Source organism: Rhea americana, unplaced genomic scaffold (assembly GCF_003343005.1).
Source record: "Rhea americana isolate MKP2758 unplaced genomic scaffold, rheAme1 scaffold_2, whole genome shotgun sequence".
Classification (NCBI taxonomy): Eukaryota; Metazoa; Chordata; class Aves; order Rheiformes; family Rheidae; genus Rhea; species Rhea americana.
Window position 1 is genome coordinate 8,802,046 of NW_028186149.1, and position 20,216 is coordinate 8,822,261.

General features: G+C 33.0%; 2 protein-coding genes across 4 annotated transcripts in view; one reads left to right on the forward strand and one right to left on the reverse strand.

The window, feature by feature from the left end:
• FGF7 (fibroblast growth factor 7) overlaps positions 1-13,355 on the forward strand; it is a 28,290-nt gene extending 14,935 nt beyond the window's left edge. For all 3 annotated transcript variants that reach the window (XM_085303429.1, XM_085303430.1, XM_085303428.1), the window contains exons 3-4: positions 11,777-11,880; positions 12,269-13,355. In XM_085303429.1, the coding sequence (XP_085159555.1) occupies positions 11,777-11,880; positions 12,269-12,463 (299 nt within the window). In that variant the 3' untranslated portion in view covers positions 12,464-13,355. The remainder of the gene's footprint in view (positions 1-11,776; positions 11,881-12,268) is intronic.
• Positions 1-20,216, reverse strand: part of FAM227B (family with sequence similarity 227 member B) — an 82,550-nt gene that overhangs the window by 45,467 nt on the left and 16,867 nt on the right. The window lies entirely within an intron of this gene.

Genomic DNA, 20,216 nt, shown 5'->3' on the forward strand with positions numbered 1-20,216 from the left:
TGTGAATACAAATCAGTAATTCATAATAAAAATATACTGTTAAACTTATGTTTTATGTTAACTACYCAGTTCATTTATTTCGCGACTTTACATTTTAGCCATGACTGATAATTTCTCTTCAGAACACAGCATCGTTACATAGTGACACACTGGAAGCATGCAGACTGTGCTTCTAGAGTCCTTCCTTCCAGTTTTCAAGTACAAGTAACTCCCACTGAAAAGCTAATAATGTTGTTTCTTTGTAATAGTTGGGAAAAACTAAGCGCAGAAAGGCCGTGGTCAAGCTATGGCAAAGGTAACAAAGCTGACCAGCAGCAGATGCTGCGGAGTGCTTAACGCTGTAATGTGATAAGCAATCTCGAATCAGGTCTCATGGTCACCACATGTGCTGTTTTGATAGCATCCTTCTGGAATTGTCAGCTCATAGTACTACAATAAAAATAAAATAAATTTAAATAAAAATAAATTTATACAGCAGAGGCATATGTGTTTACAAACCCATCACCTTTCAGGATCTACTACAGGCATGGCATTACAAATAATTCATTCTAGAAAATATTTACGTGACATTAGTCACAACAGCATTTTCACAGACTACAAGATTATTCACATGGGCAAAACTAAGTTGTGTGCATGAATATTTGTATCATTAGACCTAAAAGGGTAACAGGTAACAGCTGATTTCCTCTACATCTTAGCATCTGAAGTCATTACAACAAAATAGTTTGTTTTTTGCATCTGAAAACTTCAGCTGCATTAAGAAAAATTAAAAAACATAAAAATTTTAAAAATACACAAATAAACACAAAATAAGAGAGAAATTTGGCTGCCACACCCTTGATATAGTTAGTCCAGTAACAGTAGTTGTTTCTGAATGAAAGGAATAATTTTCTCCATTGCTGCCGATGCTGTTTTTTCAATTTTGACATGAAACTATAGAGCTAGAAGCCAACTAAAGATTAATTGGAGGAAATCAACGTATTTGTAAACATCTGGTGATGTAGACAAAGACAGAAATTTTGAAATTCTGCATGTTYGTAAGTCACTGGCAAACATCCTATGGATTTCCCCACAGTCAGGATTTCACCTTAGACAAAGAAATTGTGGACTGATAAAACTGTTTGTAACTAGAGGTAAATTAATGACAATTAAGACAAGGAAATATTAAGCTCAAAATAAACTACTTCTTGTCTACTATCAGTAGATAAAAATCTACTGATCGTTGAATAACGGGCAAACACCCATTTTGAACTGTATAATGAGCAAGACCTGAGAAAATTCCAGGTTCAAAAATCATTATTTATTTAATCACATTTGGATTAGATGAATTGATTGCTTTGGGTTTTGTTTCGGATTTTGTATTCATTTTGTTTTAGTCTACATTTCAGTTGGTCTGTTGTAGATTTTGCAAGTTCAACTAAAATCTGAATTATTTGTCATTAGCAAACCCAAAGAATTTGAGAGACCGGATCATCTAGATATATGTCCAGTAATGTTTTGAAGGCATTAAGAATGAGACAGCTGGTTTCTATCACTACCCACTCTGTGGTGCAGCAAGAGGTTAGCACAACTTTCTTAGCAGCTTCTTGCATTTTGAACCCTGAAAGGAATTACATAGTGCCTGCTTGTGTTCTTGTAGATGCTGTGATTAATATATTAAGATGTCTGGCTTCAGCTATTTCTAAACCAAGAAACAAGCCTGGAGTGATTGAGTTTCAAAATTGAACAAAATATTCAGTTGGATAATATTTGCTCTACCTTTTACATAAGTACTTAGCTTCTTGTTGTTCACTTTCTCAATTTTACTTGTTTTATATAATTCAGCTACTAACTATATCTGGAAAACATTTTCACTATTAAGAACACATTTTACTTTGTATTTAAATGGATTTTTCAGTTTTCAGCACTGAGCATGTCATTGCGGCCATTTGTGAGCATTTAAAAATAGTACTTAGTAATGTTTGTCAACAGTGTGTAATTCTAAATAATCCTAAAAGAACAAGAAAGGAGTTTTTAGATTCAGTTTGTCTCCAGTATGTGACTGTAATATTCCTCTGTAAAGCCTATGCCAGGAACCAGTAAAGCTGTGACAGGAATAGTTGCAGACAATAAAATATACAGAATAAACCAGGTACATCTCTAGGGTGAGTGAATAAAAAAGAAATGTTCCTATAAAAAAGAACAGGCTTTCATGCAAATGTATTTTTGCCTCCTTTAACTTCGAGAGGAGGCTAGCACCTTTTGTCAGGTAATATGTACATAATAATTATATCATATTTACTACTGTCCATAGCCAGCTTATACAGATACAAAACATAATATCACAAGAACTTCACAGAATATCACAAGAATTCTTTAGAATACAATAACTAATCACTGACTTTCTCACACAAAAGACAAATGATATGTGCATATGCTCTCCAATTTTCTTAAGAAAATCAGGAGAAAAAGTCTTCCAGAAAGATGTGATAAATGACTAATTTTATGTCAACTATGATCACTAATTATACACATGAAAGGGAGAAGGGAATTTAATCAGCATTGATACTAGGAAATAATATTAAGACAGAAGCCTTTTTCCAGATGAAAGTAGAATAGTGATAAATACCAAGGAACAAGTTAATTTACTTGAAGACTTTTGCATTAAGGAACAATTTGGAAAGATAGGAGACTCTGGTCCTATGTGCAATTTTCCAAGCGTCAGGTAATCAAAACAGCCATAAGCACTGAAACCCTAAATTTGTAAACTGTTGTTCTATCCTCCTTTATTCCCCTATTTTTAATATCAGTAAATTAAATTATTAATGCCATAATAAAAGAGTGCTATGTCAGACTGAAGATTAAGACTTTGGTTTTATAGGACATAAATTCTTAACTTACAATCTTAATTCTAAAAATACACATTTTTTTCCAGTATAAGCATATGTTTAGCTCCGAGGCAATTTTTACCACAATGTAGTTTCCAGCAAAAATGAGAAGTGACTAAGTACTGTATAAGAAGCGGTTCAAGAAAATATTTACAAGAAATGCACAGCGGAGATCAGCAAAAGTGAAGGGTTTTAATGAATTCAATGACAAATTTATCAGTCTATGCTTGCTTGGGGCATGGTATTCAGTGGTTGATACTATATACAGCTGTCCGCAAGACAGACTTCTAAATTGAAGTTCCAAAATTTTACAATCTACTTAAGTGAAGAATGTCACGCTCCCTTTGTTTTCAAGATCAGATTGAGAGGCATACTGGAAACAGAGTGGTTCAAAGTGCTAACAGTCCAAGGAGACATACATAATACAGAACGCAACTTAGAGTCAGAATTTCCTAGATCAATTCTTATTAAACCATCACTTACAAAAAGGAAGGAAGCTTTCCTTTGATATCGAAGGCTACGTAACCCACCAGCTTTAAAGGACAGTCAGAGGTTTTACAATAAAGAGAAGTATTCTCAGCCATTCTGAACAATTTCTTTTCAGCAATAAGGAATCATACACATTTTTATTCAAGAGAATATTGTGACTGAAATCCTTGCTACAATACTTAGTGGAGATAAAGTTTACAAAGTATTGTCAACTGATAAGCACTATTTTACATTTCTCATTCAATTTGAAAAGTAACTGGAAAAGGTATTATGGATTTTAGTATTTCTCACTCAGACTGCAAATTAAATGGGGTAAGGTTCTAAGAAAAAGAAAGGTTCATTTCCTAAACATCAGTCTCAAAATTCAAACCAGATTTTTCTTCTCATGCTGTCATACCAGTAATACAATTTCAGAAAGGTCAGATTATACAGTTGATGATGCATGTAAAACTGAGTAAATAAATACTTCAAACAGCAGACTCAAAATTGGAATTTAGCTTACTCCTTCCTTTTCTGTCATAAGGGTGAACACCCAAAAGTCCAAGTACAAATGCAAAGAAGAAATCTTGTAAGTAAAACAACAACATTTCTAAATAGTCATTTTAGTTCCCTGTTCTGCTTTGTTTCTTCTGTTTGGTTCTCATCTTACCCTTTTTATGCTATCTTCATAGCACTTAGCAAGTTAGTGGTTTCTCTCAGAAACCATCACATGGCTTAACTTTCGTAACTATCTTATCTGCCAACTGTTGAACACCACCAATAAAATGGTTTACTATTAAGTTGCTCTATCTAGCAATCCATGTATTGAACTGTTTTGGGGATTAACCAACAGCTTAGAAAATTATGGGCAGTAAAATGTCAAGAAAGCAAGCTTTAAAATGATCAATAAACGAAAATCCACCATAGTAGCAAAATAGATGGTCTTTTGCTTATCAATTAGTTGATGTTTTAAATAGCATGCCTACTGTTTTTCTGCCCATAGAATTGCAAATAAACTAATCAACCCTCAGTCACTTACGCTTAACCAAACAGCTGTTCTGAATATGAACTTSCAGTCTTAGAAGCTAATTCTGCTACTTGAGGTGCCTGACCAAAAATATGCTGCATCAAGTCCTCAAGGAATAAATCTGTATTGTCTCTCATGGTTCCTGAGACAACTACAATTTTCCTGCTTGAAAATTAGGTACAGGAGGAAAATGGGAATTTTGAGTGCTTTGGACATTTGTCCATGATATCCAGATGTCTGGCACTGTACTGAATCGGTAGCTTCAACTGGACTATTGAAAATCCTTGACAGATCTATTGTTTCTATGCAAATCATTTCTAGTCATATTTATAACTAGAGTGCTTCAGACATTCTACGCATGAACAGTAAAGGCATGCATGGATACAACACAAAGCCTCCTAATAAAAAGCTTTTTTTAGCCTTTCATATTGGTCTCTGCCATAAATAACAATGTATTTTGCAGACAGTTATGCCATAAAATCTAGACACTAAGTATCACATGGAGAAGTAAAAATAATACAAATAGAAAAGGAAAGTAATAGTGAATGTATGTACCAGCTGGGGTGTGCCTGTCATGTAACTTGTTTTCTGTTACCATTTATTAAAACCATATCCATAGACTGAAAATTCCTGCTGTGGGAATGATCTCTACCCTGTTGTTAAAACTATTATAACACATAGTTTTATATCCAAATCTACTTACAGAGCTTAGGAAAGTAAAGTTCTATGTGGCACCATCTTGGAAACTCACTCTCATTAAGGACAGTACAGATTACAAATGCAAATTCTAAATTTTATCAATTTATTAATGAGGGGAAGGGACAAACAATTAAATAATCCTACAATATCTTTCAAATGAGGTATTTGTGCTAATCTTTACACCATTAGGCTTTATATTTCAGAACGAGCATACAAATTCGCTACCTAAAGATGAACTTTAAAATAAATATATTTTGAAAAGTCATTAAGTAAGCTGAGCAAAAATTAATGCTTCATATATACACCCTTTATTTTTTCAGAAGATAAACAAAGCAGTAAGTGCTTCTCGAAACCAACGACTTAAAAACTATCCAGTGAAAGTATTCACTTATTTTCAGAAAACAAATATTGATAGAGTCCTCTGGGAAAAAAAGTTTAAAGTCCAGTTTAATAAACCAGCTAATGAACATTACCATGCTGGCTCACTGAATGCACTAGTAACACCAGTAAAGGCTATCAAAATTTTCCAAATTCCGGATGATCGACCATCTTTATTTGTACTTTGTTGCTTTAAGAGACACAATTTTAACTAAATAAACCCAGAACAAAGGAGTAAAAAGCCTTAAATACCATTAACTTCTTTCTTATGATCAATGAATTGAGTATTTTTCTTGGCCTTGAATCACCTCTAAAGGTCACTTGAATTCATGAATACATACCCCAAATTTAATTAATTAGAAACAAAAGTCATATTTAAGAAGTTTCATTCTGTTTTGACTTATTCTCCATCCAAGTCTTTTCTGCTCCCCTTTTGAAGTTTCAAACACTTTAAGACAATGCTACCTAGGAAAGGGTGTTTCAAAAACACATTCCTCACAAGTGCTTAGTTGTTGGTGCCAGCTTTTATATCGTTAAACATCAACAGCAGACTAGTTTTTTTCAGCTTCAATACACAGAGAGGCCATGCGAGAGAAACTGCTATAGTATTAAGCAAAATTCGGTACTGTAAAGCTCTTAGCATACTTAAAAATTCGCTTTAGATATATTAGCTAGTTTGGAAATTCTAAGAGTGTAAAATAACAGCTAGTTCCTGCCTATTTGACTTTTTCTTTCCTTAAAAACTCTACTTTCCCTTTTATTCCTTCTTTCCAGCATTTAGGAGACCTAAAAGCCACAGTAGCTAAGCCTCCAGAAACATTTTATCATAATACATGTACCTAATAGAAAATAATGCTGTGATAAAATTGCTGAATGCCTCATTGAAAAAACGTATTTGACGTCAAAACTCTTCTTCATATTAGTGTCTACAGAAACACGTACACTAACAAGTACAGGAGCAGTGACCAGAAATGCAATGAGATATTTCATGAATATCAGCAATACATGAAACATCTAGAAAAAGAGCCAGCTGATAAGGGACTCAACAAAATGCATACTTTAAAATCTCTTTCTGTATCTTCTTGAATAGTCTTACCACCTTCCTGTTATGGAAGCTCTCTAGCAGGTAAAAAATATCTAGTCTCAGAAGTTCTTTTCTCTTCCAAGGAAGCTTCATTGAGCAGGCTGTTCCCACCTCTGTTTCTGCAGTAACTTGCTGCATTTATTGTGTTTTGGGATTTCTTTGTTAGTTTGTTTTTTTAAAAAAACAGCTCTCAGATGTATGAAGAATTTGTTTATATTATGTTTTTGTACTCTTTCAGACTCCTGGCTGCAAAATGATTAACAACAAACTTCTCTAATCTTGCAAAATCACACTGCTTTCATTACGTTGGCAAAGATAAGATACTACTTTTTGAGGATATTGTGGGCAAACAAAACTATGCCAAGTCAGCTGTGGCAACATCCAGTTAGAAATTAGTTTAATATAATCTGTAAAAACATTCTATAGTAACATAAGCAAACCTTTACTTAAAAAAAAAGAAAACTTCATGATATTATTAAAATAACTTTTAAAGAAAAAAATAAAAAAAAAATCAATATGAACTTATTAATTATAACAGAAAAAAAATACTAATATCAGGTGACTCAGAATAAAATTATTCAATACCATTTGCCCAAGAAAAGGATAATCTCACATGAGAATATTCAATTTTGTATCAGTGACATAGTGAAATGCCAATTTTTCTAGCTAGATCACCAGACCAAGGTATGGTCCTGTCCTCCATCTCACAATCACGGAATAAATCCAGAAATATAAGTATCTACTTGTAAAGCACTGACAAACCACCATCTTAGACCACAATGCCAGTAAACGCAAGCAAATTGTCTCAAAAAACTGAAATAGTTCCACTCACTAAAATTGTTGCTTCAACCCAAACAGCTGTTTTGTTTCAGTTTTTTCTCCTGGAATTTCTATCAATTGTCTGATACTTAAATGCCCAAAGTGACTGAACACACTGCAGCCGGCATCTACAGTCATCTCCTCCTGCAGAAAAGCTACTGTCAGTCTCAGCTGAGTGTCAGTAATCTTTTAAGTACACTGGACAATTTCAGCTCTGCAGGAAACTTCATTCACTCCAGGAATTTTAAGCTACACTCTATACACTGACCATGCAACCACATAAAATTGTTTGGAATTTCATATTGATTTTCTAGCAACTACAATTGTTTTCAATTTTGTGGGTCCATTTTCAGCTTGCTTACTTTCTGTCTTTAATCTGATTTCTTTCCCAGTTACCTCACTGTAAATTCAACTCTTCTCTTAATATCTTCTGAGCATTTATGTGGATCCTTTAGATAAAGTAATTCAAAAACACAATTTAGATTTTCATTTTTAAACTCAGGATACTTAAGACTTTCTCATCAGCAGCATCTTAGCAATTTAAGCTTGTCTCTAAAGCAATTTTGAAGTTATTAAGACAGAATATTTAAATGGAACAACTGAGAGGGTTTTTTGGAAATAAAATCTAAATATAAGAAATTTCCCTTTCTCATCATAGCTGGGTGAATTTTTCCTTTTCATGAACAGAGATTGAAAGGATTAGAATTTTCTACTTCAAACAGACRCATTTAGGAATGGGCTTGCTAAAACAGATTTGACAATGAATAGTGTACTATTACAGTAAAGAGGAGAGCAGACTTTCTGATTTAGGCTGTAGTTGCTTCTTTCTCATTTGTCTAAAGTATCYGGTGCTAAATAAATTCAAATTCAGAATATGAACCAGTTTGCAGTTGCTCTATTTCTGTGCTTTTACAGAAAATATTTTAGCTTATCGTACTGCTCCTGCCTCACTGAAGAAATTACCATTTGTGTAAAATCCTTGCCCTACTGCGTTTGCCGAGCTCCTATTATTGACTTCAGTGAGGAAGAAATTTTTGCCTTCATCTATAAAATCACCTTCAAGCATAACATAACACAGTAATTTTACTTCCATTACTGTTTTTCTGTTGATGTTGAGATCTATCTCCTTCCAGTGAATCTGCCAATAGGCATTAAACATGAAGACGGAAGTACAGCTACATTTAAGTTCCCAGTAGAGSAGCAAAGAAATTAACACGTTTTCATTTTGTTCATGTCTTAGAGTCATGTCCTAAAGACAGTCAAAGAAGACRTATTAGAAAAGACACTCTAGCTTCAGCAAGATTTTCTTGATTCAGGTTACTGTTCCTTATAAAGTCAATCTTTAGAGTATATTGCTGTTTTGTTGTTAATTTTAACACCTTCAGTCGTTCAGAAGCAAAACACTTCCTGCATTTCTAAAAAATGCAGATTACCCTCCAGTAAAGTAAAATTTTTCTATGGCCAATTCTATTAAAAGGTGCAGAAATTCATACTGTTTCTTTTTGGGGGATTGGTTAAGAGACAACAGAACAGAGTCAAATGTTATTTATGTGAGAGTTAGCCCTAATTTTGGGGGGCATCTAATTGCTTAAAGTTGTGAAAATTATATAATAATAATGTAGCAAAGAGTACTAAATTCCAGCTTATGAATCTCAAATGATCTGTCTTTAATTATGAAAAATGTACTGGTTTGTATGCACAAAAGGCTCTGAATACTATAAATCTATTACATATATTGTCCTTTCAATATATGTGTAGAATATAATTTTGATAGCTAATATTTTATTTTATTTAAAGTGCTTCAGATTTGTCTTACAGGAGGCTTACAAAATATTTCAGCATCCCCAATTTCTATTTTTAACTCAAAAGTTGGAAAAAATGCCAAATTCTATTTGTATACTCAAATATCTTGAATAAGTGCTATGTATTCACCTTCAGGATAAGTTTTGTTTGCCCACACAGTTATGATTATTCATTCTTTAATGACAACCTTCTGCAACCTCACAACGAAATGATAGTACAGCAAAACTCTTCTGTAAAGTTTCCATATATAGGACATTTTTGTCTGAACTGAAAATAAAATACAAAAACAAGTACCCCAAACCAAAATAAAGTAATTCTTACAAGTTAGTATGAATTTCATCATCCACTTCAGGGGGAAAAAAAAACAAAACAAAAAAAAAACAAAAAAAAACCACCTAAACGTACAATTCTAATAATAATATTATGTTGGGCAAAAGCTTTTGGCATTTCCTTTTTAAAAGTAGCAGTACTTCTTACTGCTGTAATTTCAGCCAACAGCATCTTACTCAAGGAAATCTCAATTCTTATTAGCGTAATTTGCGTTACAGAATCACTCTGAATCTTTTACTTTTTTACTCCTGTATAAATAGAAAACAGTTTTGAAAAGAACTCCTCTTAAGATAACAGCCAACACAGGCAAAAGAAAAAATGAACATAAGCTGTCCCTGTAAACATGCAGATTGCAAATTACTAGATAGTCTCTAGCCATTAAAATAAATCAAGCTCTGAATASCCTTTGGTGGAAATACTGGGGGCAAAGAAATAACAACTCCTATTTCGTATTGGCAAAGTCTATGAAAAGAGAATTATCTGATATTAATCCCAGGCTAGGAGAGAACTGGACTTGATGACCCAGAGATCCTTTTTGCTCTTTTGTTCTTTGTTTGGCTAGATACAGATGTGCATCTGTTCTTCAGCCTTCACTGTGGTTTCTCTCAAGTGAAACTTAGATGAAATTTAATACATTTTTGTAAGTTTCAGTTAGAAATTGCCCTTTGCAAGAATTGTTGTTATGCCTGCCGCAGAGTGGAACTTCTCAAAGAATTCAGAAAGCTGTATTTAAAGTTGGCTTAGCTTTATAGTGAAGTACAGAACTACAAGTGTTCAGAGAGACGAATGCTCAGCAAAGCACATACCAAGAAAAGAGATAACCGATCCACTGGTAGGGAAATAGGAAGAAAAAAGCAAGCAATAACAGGTTAGGGCTGATACATGAGTAAATCAAGGAATAAGAAGAAATTAAAACAGAATAGTAAAGACATCATGGTATAGAAAAGGTATAAGTAAGAAGAAATTTCAGATACTCATGCCATCTTTTAGAAGACTAATTAATGAAAAATTATCATCATTTGTGGTATTGACTGTGAAAAGTCAATACAAACTTGAAAGAGAGAAAAAGAAGGTAGAGAAAGGCCATCTCTCAGACCACAGTGTAACACAATATGATTCTTAACATTCTCAAACACCTACTGAAATTGCAACAATGTTGTCAGTATTAGATCAGTGGCTATGGATGGATGCACTAAAGAGTTAATTCTGGATCTCTGGGGCAAAACGTTCTTTTGGGTAAAAAAGATTAACATAAGTAGTTCTTGCAAAAATGTAATATTTAATCTCTCTCTCTCCCCTCCATCCCCACTCCTTAGCTGCTGGAATCTGCCTGTAGTTGGCTGGCTTTGAAAGACCTCTTCTTTTGGGGGAATGAGTCATAATACAAATCCTACTACATACAGCTTTGTAGGTGACTCAATATTGGAAAAACATGGSTCAAACTCAGAAGTACAATTCTAAAGTATTACTTAAAACAAACATCAATAATAYTTAAATTTGAAAGCTATCTGGTGTTCCTTAATACCTTATAATATCCTCCTGCCTTCACTCAGTCTTATTTTTTTTTTTAATCTACTGAAATACATATTTTATGCTACAGATAACTTAAGCGTAGTRTAACAACCACAGAAAGCTGTCACAGATACTCATCAGCCATATAGATTACTTTATTTTCATCTACGATAACTTCAAATGTTTTCTGTGTAAAATATTTGAATAAGTAAGTTCTCACAGTAGCTTTTAATTGTTTTCAAATGCAGGTATCTTTAGAGTTTCTATTGGTTTTAAAAGCATGCAGGGTCAAGCAAATCCTTTATCTTATTTAAGACACTGTGGTCTGTTTTCTATCATTTGCAAGTTCTAAGGTTTACTCTTGTTCAAGAAGATACAGCTAAACAAGTCTTCAAAATACAGGCTTTACACAGATTCTGTGAATCTTGATKACTACACATATAATCCTTCCAAATGAAACCCTGAAGTTGATAAATTCTAAGATACGCTGATTTTTTTGAAAACAAAAACTACTTATACTAACATGGCAACCTCAGAATATAGTAACTAAAAATTATCACAGAGATTTCTTCAAGTGATTTTGTGCAGACATGTTCATGTACAGATTTTTAAAGTCTAGCTTGTTCTTCACATGAATAAATACGTATTTTCCTGTTTTCTTTTTAAGAACCTTTGCTGCATATATCCATTAAACACAGAAACATTACACAACATTAGTTTAATTAAACCTTGTAAGTTGATTGCAGAAACGAACAAGCACTTTACAGACATCACTGTGCTTCTTTGCAGGTATTCTAGAAATCAGAACAGTGGCAGTTGGAGTAGTGGCAATCAAAGGAGTGGAAAGCGAATACTTTCTTGCAATGAACAAGTCAGGAAGACTGTACGGAAAGGTACGGATGCAAATTTTTCTTGATGCACAATCATCATGTACTATCTTAAAAATACATAGTTTTAGATAATCTTAATGTCATATCTGTGAACTTTGTTTAAAATGATTCCTAACAAATTAAAAATGTATTCTATGCTTTCCTCCTAATTTTATGCTCATTTAAAGATAAAGCAATTAAAGTTACATCCTTATTAAAAATGTGAACTACTAAGGGGGAATATGCTAAGCTAAAATACTCAGTTAGATACTTGGACTCAAGACTTGTAATAAATAATACATATTATTAACATTTTTAATATATGATGGACATTCTTCTCATCTTCCCTYATCTTTGTATTTAAAAAACACGTGTACTTAATTTACTCTACACTATTATTCATTCTCAACAGAAAGTATGCAATGAGGACTGCAACTTCATAGAACTGATTGAAGAAAACCATTATAATACATACGCTTCTGCAAAATGGACACACAAAGGAAAAGAGATGTTTGTCACACTAAACCACAAAGGTGTTCCCATGAAAGGTAAAAAAACAAAGAAAGAACACAGAGCATCCCACTTTCTTCCTCTGGCAATATCCTAATCATAAATGATCTATACAGAACTAGTTCCAGCAGGAAGATTATTTTTAAGGAGACTATTTGACAAGGTATCAAGAGAGGCTGGAATACTACTGAGAAACTGAACAAGCTGGACTTGCGCATTTATGTTTATTTTTAAGAGACTACATGAAAAAGATTTGAAAATATACACAAAACCAGATTTACTAACTAAAAGTTGTAAAAAATTCTAAAGAGTTGTACAATCACTATCGTAGTCATTGTAACTGGGTAGTTTTTAAATTAATTTACCCTGAAGAATAAGTCATGACTTGATTATCTGATAATATTTTATTTAAAAAAAAACTATCTGCTTCTTAAATATGGCTGCTATAATAATAATAAGCAGATGATAATGTTGTGTAAAATATGTCAGACTTAAAGGCTGCTGGAATGAGTTGTCAGATTATCAAGTCAACAGTAAACGTGGAGGTTGAGCAGTATTTTAAATACTTTCCCCAAGAAACTGATATCCTATACATAAACTATATGATCAGAAAAAAATATAATCCTGTAAATGTTTATTGTTGTATTCATATAAAAGAGTTAGTTTGGAAAAATTAAGTTTACTCTACTACAAAATGTTCCTATCTATTAATGAAAAAAATACCTAATGCTGCTCTAAAAGATGTTTCAAAATAGTGTATGTAAAATAAGAATAGGAATAAATAATGTACTTCATCTCACTTTTCACAAAGTAACATTTTATATAACGACGAAGCAAAAATTCAGACATATTATGGTTTTTTATGTAACATATCCTATCTTTTGTATAATTCCTGTTAGGGCATACAGCTTTTAATACTGTTTTTTCCATCGTTATACATGCTTTTTCTGTTGTTACAGCATTAAACTTTATTTTAAGTTGTATTTGAATTTATTGTTCTAAGTTATTTAAATGTTATTTATAAAGAAAACTTATTAAGCTGCATCTGTTTCATATGCTTTTAATTCTAAAGGAATAACAAAATGGTCTGGCTGAGATGCACRAATTTTTTCTGTGACCAGACACAAAGTCTAGTACACAACCCTCTTGCCAACATACATTGGATGGCAGACAAAAACGACAGCCTGCAGCAAATCTCACAATGGACTTCTCTGTGGGAACAATGTAAAAAATCTTTGCCACATACTCACACTAATTGAATTTAATAGCATGGCCATAGTTACATCAGGAATAAAGATGCAGAAATTGTACTAGCAGGTATAGGACTCCGTAAAGAACCTATATGACCTGCATGACTAATTTCCAACTCCAGCCAAAATCAACTGACCCGATGAAGAAAAGATATTTTAATTTATTAGCTATTAAAGTGTCCTAGTAGGTCATCTCATTTCATTCTGCTTAGTATGTCTACAGGTTTTCTCGTTATTATGATACTTGTACACAGATAAAGATCACCAAAAAATTAACTAAGATAACGCCTAGATAATCATCATCAACGTTGGATGGAGTCAGGATAATTATGAAAGGACTTAAATGCTTTATTTCCCTTACGAGTGTCTAGAGCCTATCAGTGTTCTGTACAAATAAGATTCATTCTTTGTAAATACAGTCACAAAAAAATGTCTGCAAGGATTTTAGCAATCTGTTAAACAAATATTTGTTTAACAAATACTTTAACTTGGAAATCATTAATGATTTTTGACTTGCTTATGAAACAAAGTGTAGAGATAACTTGATCTATGCAGAAATATTTGTCCACACAGCAGTATCAGTAAACCTTCACTGCGCCTTTGCCTGTTTATCTATCACTTCTTCACTGAATAGAATAGACTGCGCTAGGAAAGAAACATTGTTGCTTTAAGTATATGTCTGAACTACCTTCTGTGAAAGCATAAACACCGTAACAAAATTCACACCCCTGATCAAAATTAATATACCAGCAAAAGTTTCTAGACCTAAAAGCTAGGTTAGTTCAAGTTTTGAAATAAAATTTTTAAAAAATTTCTCACTGAGATTGTTTGTATCTAGAATCTCTATTGAAGCTTGAATTAAAATATATTCCAAAAAGCTTAAAATTCAGTTCAGAAGCAGACTAGCTCTTCTAAAGATCTTTTTATTGGGTTATTCAAGAATACAGGTATACAGTCAAATAATTCTTGAATCCCACTGGTAATTCACACTTTTGATATATACTTTATCAGATGGATTACTACATGTACATCACTATCAACAGAGGACTTAGGACAAGAAGGTGCTGGCATGTGCATTTATGTTGAAGTGAAGAGTAGTAAAAGGAAATGCRTAAGTAAAACAAAATCAATACAAGAGATGTAACAAGCAAAACTGAGCTTTCTTTGATTAATTTGGAGAGCTCGTTTGTTCGTAACTTGTTATCGTTTTAGAATCTCAAAGGTTGCTAAACATAYGAGTATTAAAATTCATTCTTCTATATGGACCAACATCTGGCAGGTTAACTTCTGAGTAGTGGGTGGATGTAGAATGGAGTAGTATATAYTTCTACAGTAAAATCTGCTTATTTTAATCACCTCCAACTAATAACTACTTACAAATTTGACCAGATCATTTTGGTATTACTGAAATATATGTTTCTCTACTGAACTTCTGAAATAAACCGACTGCATATTTTCAAAYGCAAAACATGTTTTCTTATCCAAGGTAGTATATACAGAATATGTATTATTACACTATATACTATCTATTATATATTATAGAACATCTGGTTATTTTTAAGTTGTGAAATCATTAATAATTATTTTTCTATACTGCACTTCATTCCCACTACCTGTAAGATGATTTATCTTTTATCCTGTACTGATCAAGGGGAACAGGCTTGCATAGGCAAGCCCTATGCTGGGCTTTTTAACTTCTCTGTGAATCCCTTTCAGTAGTGGGAATCACCTCCCTAACAGAAGTCCTTATAGTAACAAATACAATATCCTTGATATTAAGTCTCCTTATGAGACTGAAGATGAGTGAATTACCAAACCATCAGAGCCACATGGTTGCATCATACTGATTTTTCATTTATACCCCGGGAATTCCAGGGTATGTAGCAGAAACTTCTGTGATGCTAATCAARTGATCTGAGATCAACTACCCAAGATGATCCTTGAATTTTCTTTTGTAAGGTTTATCTTTCAGATTTTATTGCGAGAAGGACACAGTCAGACTTCTGTAATTAGCATCAGTATGTTTTAAAGCACTTCTGGCACCAGCTTTCATGCAGTGTAATATCCTTCTTATTTTTTTCCTTTGAAAGAATAGAAATGTATGTTATCAAAGATCTTTAACATAAAGCTATACTGCATTATTTTTAACAAYTTCTTCATGATAATACTCTATATCATGAACAGGCAATGTCTGTCAAGATTTTGTGCTTTACTGGCCGCACTGTATAGGCCATCATATTCATTATCATCCAGGCAACAAGAACTGAAAATACCAATCCACCTACCAARTAACACAAAGGACTACAAGGAACCCAAGTAATTTCCTAGAAAAATTCTTTTGAGTTAACAGTTTTATTTTGTGCTATAAAAGTAGATCTTTGGAATCAAATTCAAACTACTGTGGCAACACATGTTCTGCACTCTGTTCTTTGTAGCGGTGCAAACTTATAGTCAGAAACGAGGTATGGAACCGTAGTGAAATATGCACTTTGATGAGGTGGGGATTGCCATCATAAGGTATTATTTATCCAGCTATCTGAATTATTCTGCCATAAAAGCTGACAATTTTTCAAATGCTGGCAACACCCTGCCTTATTTTCAGAGGGATGCCATAGCAATCTCATTTAAGTAGAACTCTGATGATCCAAGAAGCTTTCAAGCTACTGCAGAACTAAACAATGAAAGAATACTTATGCAAGGCAGAAATAGTAGGAATGTAAGTGTGAAAGCTAAGAAAAATACAGCACTTGTGCAGTGGAGAAAGCAAGAAAGATAGAATATGCATAATGTGAAGAAAGATTCTATCCAACTGCAAGAAGAGAACACAAGCAACAGAAATGAAAGTGGGAACAAAGATAATTAGCAGAGATAACATGCATAGAAACTGCCAACARAAACTACAAGTTAGAAAACAATCAGAAAAATATAGGTGACAGAAAAACCTGAAGGAAGAAAAAGAAATATATCTTCAGGTAAACCAAGGCTGCTTTAGGTTTTACAGCTGTCACATCCAAAATGCATCTCGTGAATGAATGGCTCTGGAAAAAATACTCAAATGTAAATGATGTGATCCTACAGTAGCACAGAGTCATACAGCCTTACACAGTGCAATAACTTCCTTATGCTGACTAAGTGGAAGAGGGGTCATAATTGAGAAGAATCAGTATTTTGCCTTTCTTTTATGTTTTCCCTTTCATTTCTTCAGGCATTTTATTAGTCAAATAGACTAAAAGAGTAGAACATACACCAGGTTGTTCTATTCCAGTATGTAACGGAAAAGGTAAATAGAAAAGCCAACTGAGAAATTTTCTAAGTATCTTTAACTTAGAAAATCAGTTCTAAAAGAAAATTTCTTTCCAGCTGTAGAGCGACTGCCTCAAAAAATGCTTTGGATGTTAAAAATGGAGAGGAATAAGCAGAAAATTTATAATGACGACCAACAACAGCAAACTACTAAAAGATAAAAAAATCTGTTTTATTTTTATGGGTATTATTCAAATAGACCTCAGAAATCCTCATAGCAGCCTCTCACATCAATTACCTCACAATCCAATCTTAAAATCGATCATACAGCATGCCATATGGGAGGAAAACTGATTCATGTGAAATAAAAAGAAAAAGATATACCTGYCTGGATATGATTCATTACTAATCTTTATAATCCTAATTTCAAGAAAATYCAAATAAACTGGGCTATGAAAGTCAATGTCAATTGTAATTGCTTTGTTATTCCTACAGTGCACTGGCTTAAATCTATGTTTTTTTCCATGTTTACCACAGATATTATGAAGTATGAATAGACTGTGGTTTAGAACYGAAATATAAGCTCCTGTGGTTTAAATAGCCATTCTATTTAGCCACCTTCAATAACCATTCACATTTCCCAGAAACTGTTCCATTACGCAGTCCCTTAAATTTAATTAACAAGGTTCTACTTACTTCTTACCTTTTGCATTAGTGCTGATAAATAGTCTATGACACAGAAATGAGCTAATTGCATCTGGAGAATCTTATAGAAGACTGTAAAAGCTCATTCCTCAGAGGCTTTCAAGACCTGACTAGACAAAGTCTGAATTCAATCAACTAGACAACTAGACAAATTGGTCTGAATTCAGTATGGGTCCTGCTTTGAACAAGAGATTACACTAGATGTCCAGAGTCCTTCCAACCCAGATGAGTCTATGGTCCCAGATGAAAGTAGTTTTGCTTAAAACAGTTATTTAGAATGTAGTTCAAACTCTGAACAACACAAAACATGAAATCCATGTATGAGAACAACTACACATTCATCTCAAACTGTGTCTATATTAACTTGTGTGTCACTAGAGGTGTGTAAAATGGAGTAAATACATGCTGTAATAAAATAAACAATGAGAAAATTGGACAATTTCCATAGTCTTTAAAAGACATGATATGCTACAAGATGGCCTCACTTATTTCTCTATTGCAAGTACTTTAAAATACCACCATGCATATAATCAATTACTAAACAATGAATCAATTCAGAAGTTATGAAAATATCTGTACAATGTTACTGCTCCAAATAAATACCTGGTTATATTTTAAAAATGACTCTAACAAATAATTTTGATGTGATTAGTGCCTCCACAGGCAAAAGAATTTGAGAAAAAGATTAACWTGTTTTCTGTATGAGCATTTTGTTGGAAAAAAAATTAAACTTATGTTACATCGATGAAGTAAGAGAGTAACAATATCTCCCTTCACTCAACAACCACTATCTGACTAATCTAAATACTACATAAGCATAGGTAATTTATCTCCTCAATACTTAAAGAATCATAAGAATTTCATAATATTTAACAGTTATAGGAAATGCAAGTTACAGGTTAGATAACTCTCCCAAAATCAGTAAAGCAGCCACCATCAGAGTAGAGGTCCATGCTTAGCACTAATATTACACCTTTTTTTTTTTTTTAAGATAACATTTAATAAAAGAGAAATTCATTTGCTCACATCACTGAATGAGTTTTCAGAGCTAACAGTTATTTAAATTAAATGTTCACTTAAAAGAGAGAAAGTGAACTCACTAAGAGAAACAAAGTCTCTACTATTAACAGAATCATTCTGAAGAGTAGGACTGTCTTTAAAGCAGAAACTCAGAAGGGAAAATTTTCAAGGAGCTCATGAGGTTTTAAACAAGACATTAACTTCAATGGTATTCACATACATAGCTAAAACTTCTGAAAAAAAAAACAGCATAGGCTTAAATTGATAGTCTTACATAAAATACCACTGTACAGTATAACATTAAAAATTTGCAAACAAAAAAAATCATATAGTATTAGAAATACCATGTGTTCAAACTTCATCTCTGCAAATAACTTCACAATACCTGGCTGAGGAATGCTAGCTTATAAATCTCAAGTGTTCCAGACACTGAAATTCTATAACTGCTTACATTCCAGACCTAAAAAGGGAGATTTTTCTCAATTTTCTGTTTGGAAGGCAGATCCTAACTTACCACAATTGCTTTGTTTCATTAAGAAAACTCTTTTACTTAGAGGCCTGGCACTTGAAAAGACTGATTCTTAATACAGATGAAAAAGAGTACTCAGGTCAGAGGAAATTGCTTCCTGATGAGAATCAAGTATTTTCCTTCAATGATAACCAGAAAAGCACAGGATTTTGAATGACTATGCATATACTTGACACATAAAGGTTACAGTATTTTCAGACTGATATCCAATAGCAAATAATAATCCTCACTTTTATAGTCATTTCTAAAACAGTGTTTTAGTGAGGATGGTTAAAGATGTGAACACTGAGCATTGTTAAATTAACTATACATTTTCAGAGATATCAGGTACCTCAAAGTGGATATCGGTATCTCATTAAAACTTGAAGGGTGTTCAGATAAGTAGGTTGCCAAAGTCTTAGCGATTTCAATAGCAAGTATCCAGTGTGCTCAACTACTAGCTATTTGCCTTACTTGGTGGCCAGATACCTTTGTGAAGCTGGTTACAAGTTCACTTTACATATATCAACAACTATCCCATCTTTGACAGGATTGACTGGTCAATTTTAAGGGCACAGTCCTCTGCAGACCAAGCTCTTTCTACAGCTAATGGAGATAGTGAAATCAGGCAGCACTTGTATCACTTGGATGATTTCTGTCACATAGATTTTTTTTTTTAATGACCAAAACAGAAATATTTTTTTCCTAGCTTTGCAGTGTAAAAATTGAAATCAATTCATTCTATTGACCAGTCTTCATTGGCTTGCATCCTTATTTTCTGATAATTTACCAACATTTGACTAAATGTAATTACAGTAGACTGACATACCTATAGTGTGATGTTCACTGAACAATTCACATAGATCCTGATGTTTTATTTTTGTTTTCTGTTTTCATAAAGCACAACAGTCCCTACTTCTAGTTTAGATCTGTCTACCTGAGGAAAGAACTCCAACTAAACATGTTTCATGGTCCTAAGTATATTTAAAAGAATCTCAAGTTCCTATTTTATTCTTATAACTAACTCATTTTTATTCACACAAGAATATATATATATATATATATATATACACACACATATTATAATAAGGTTATGTGCTATAATTTTAGTTAGAATTTGGGAC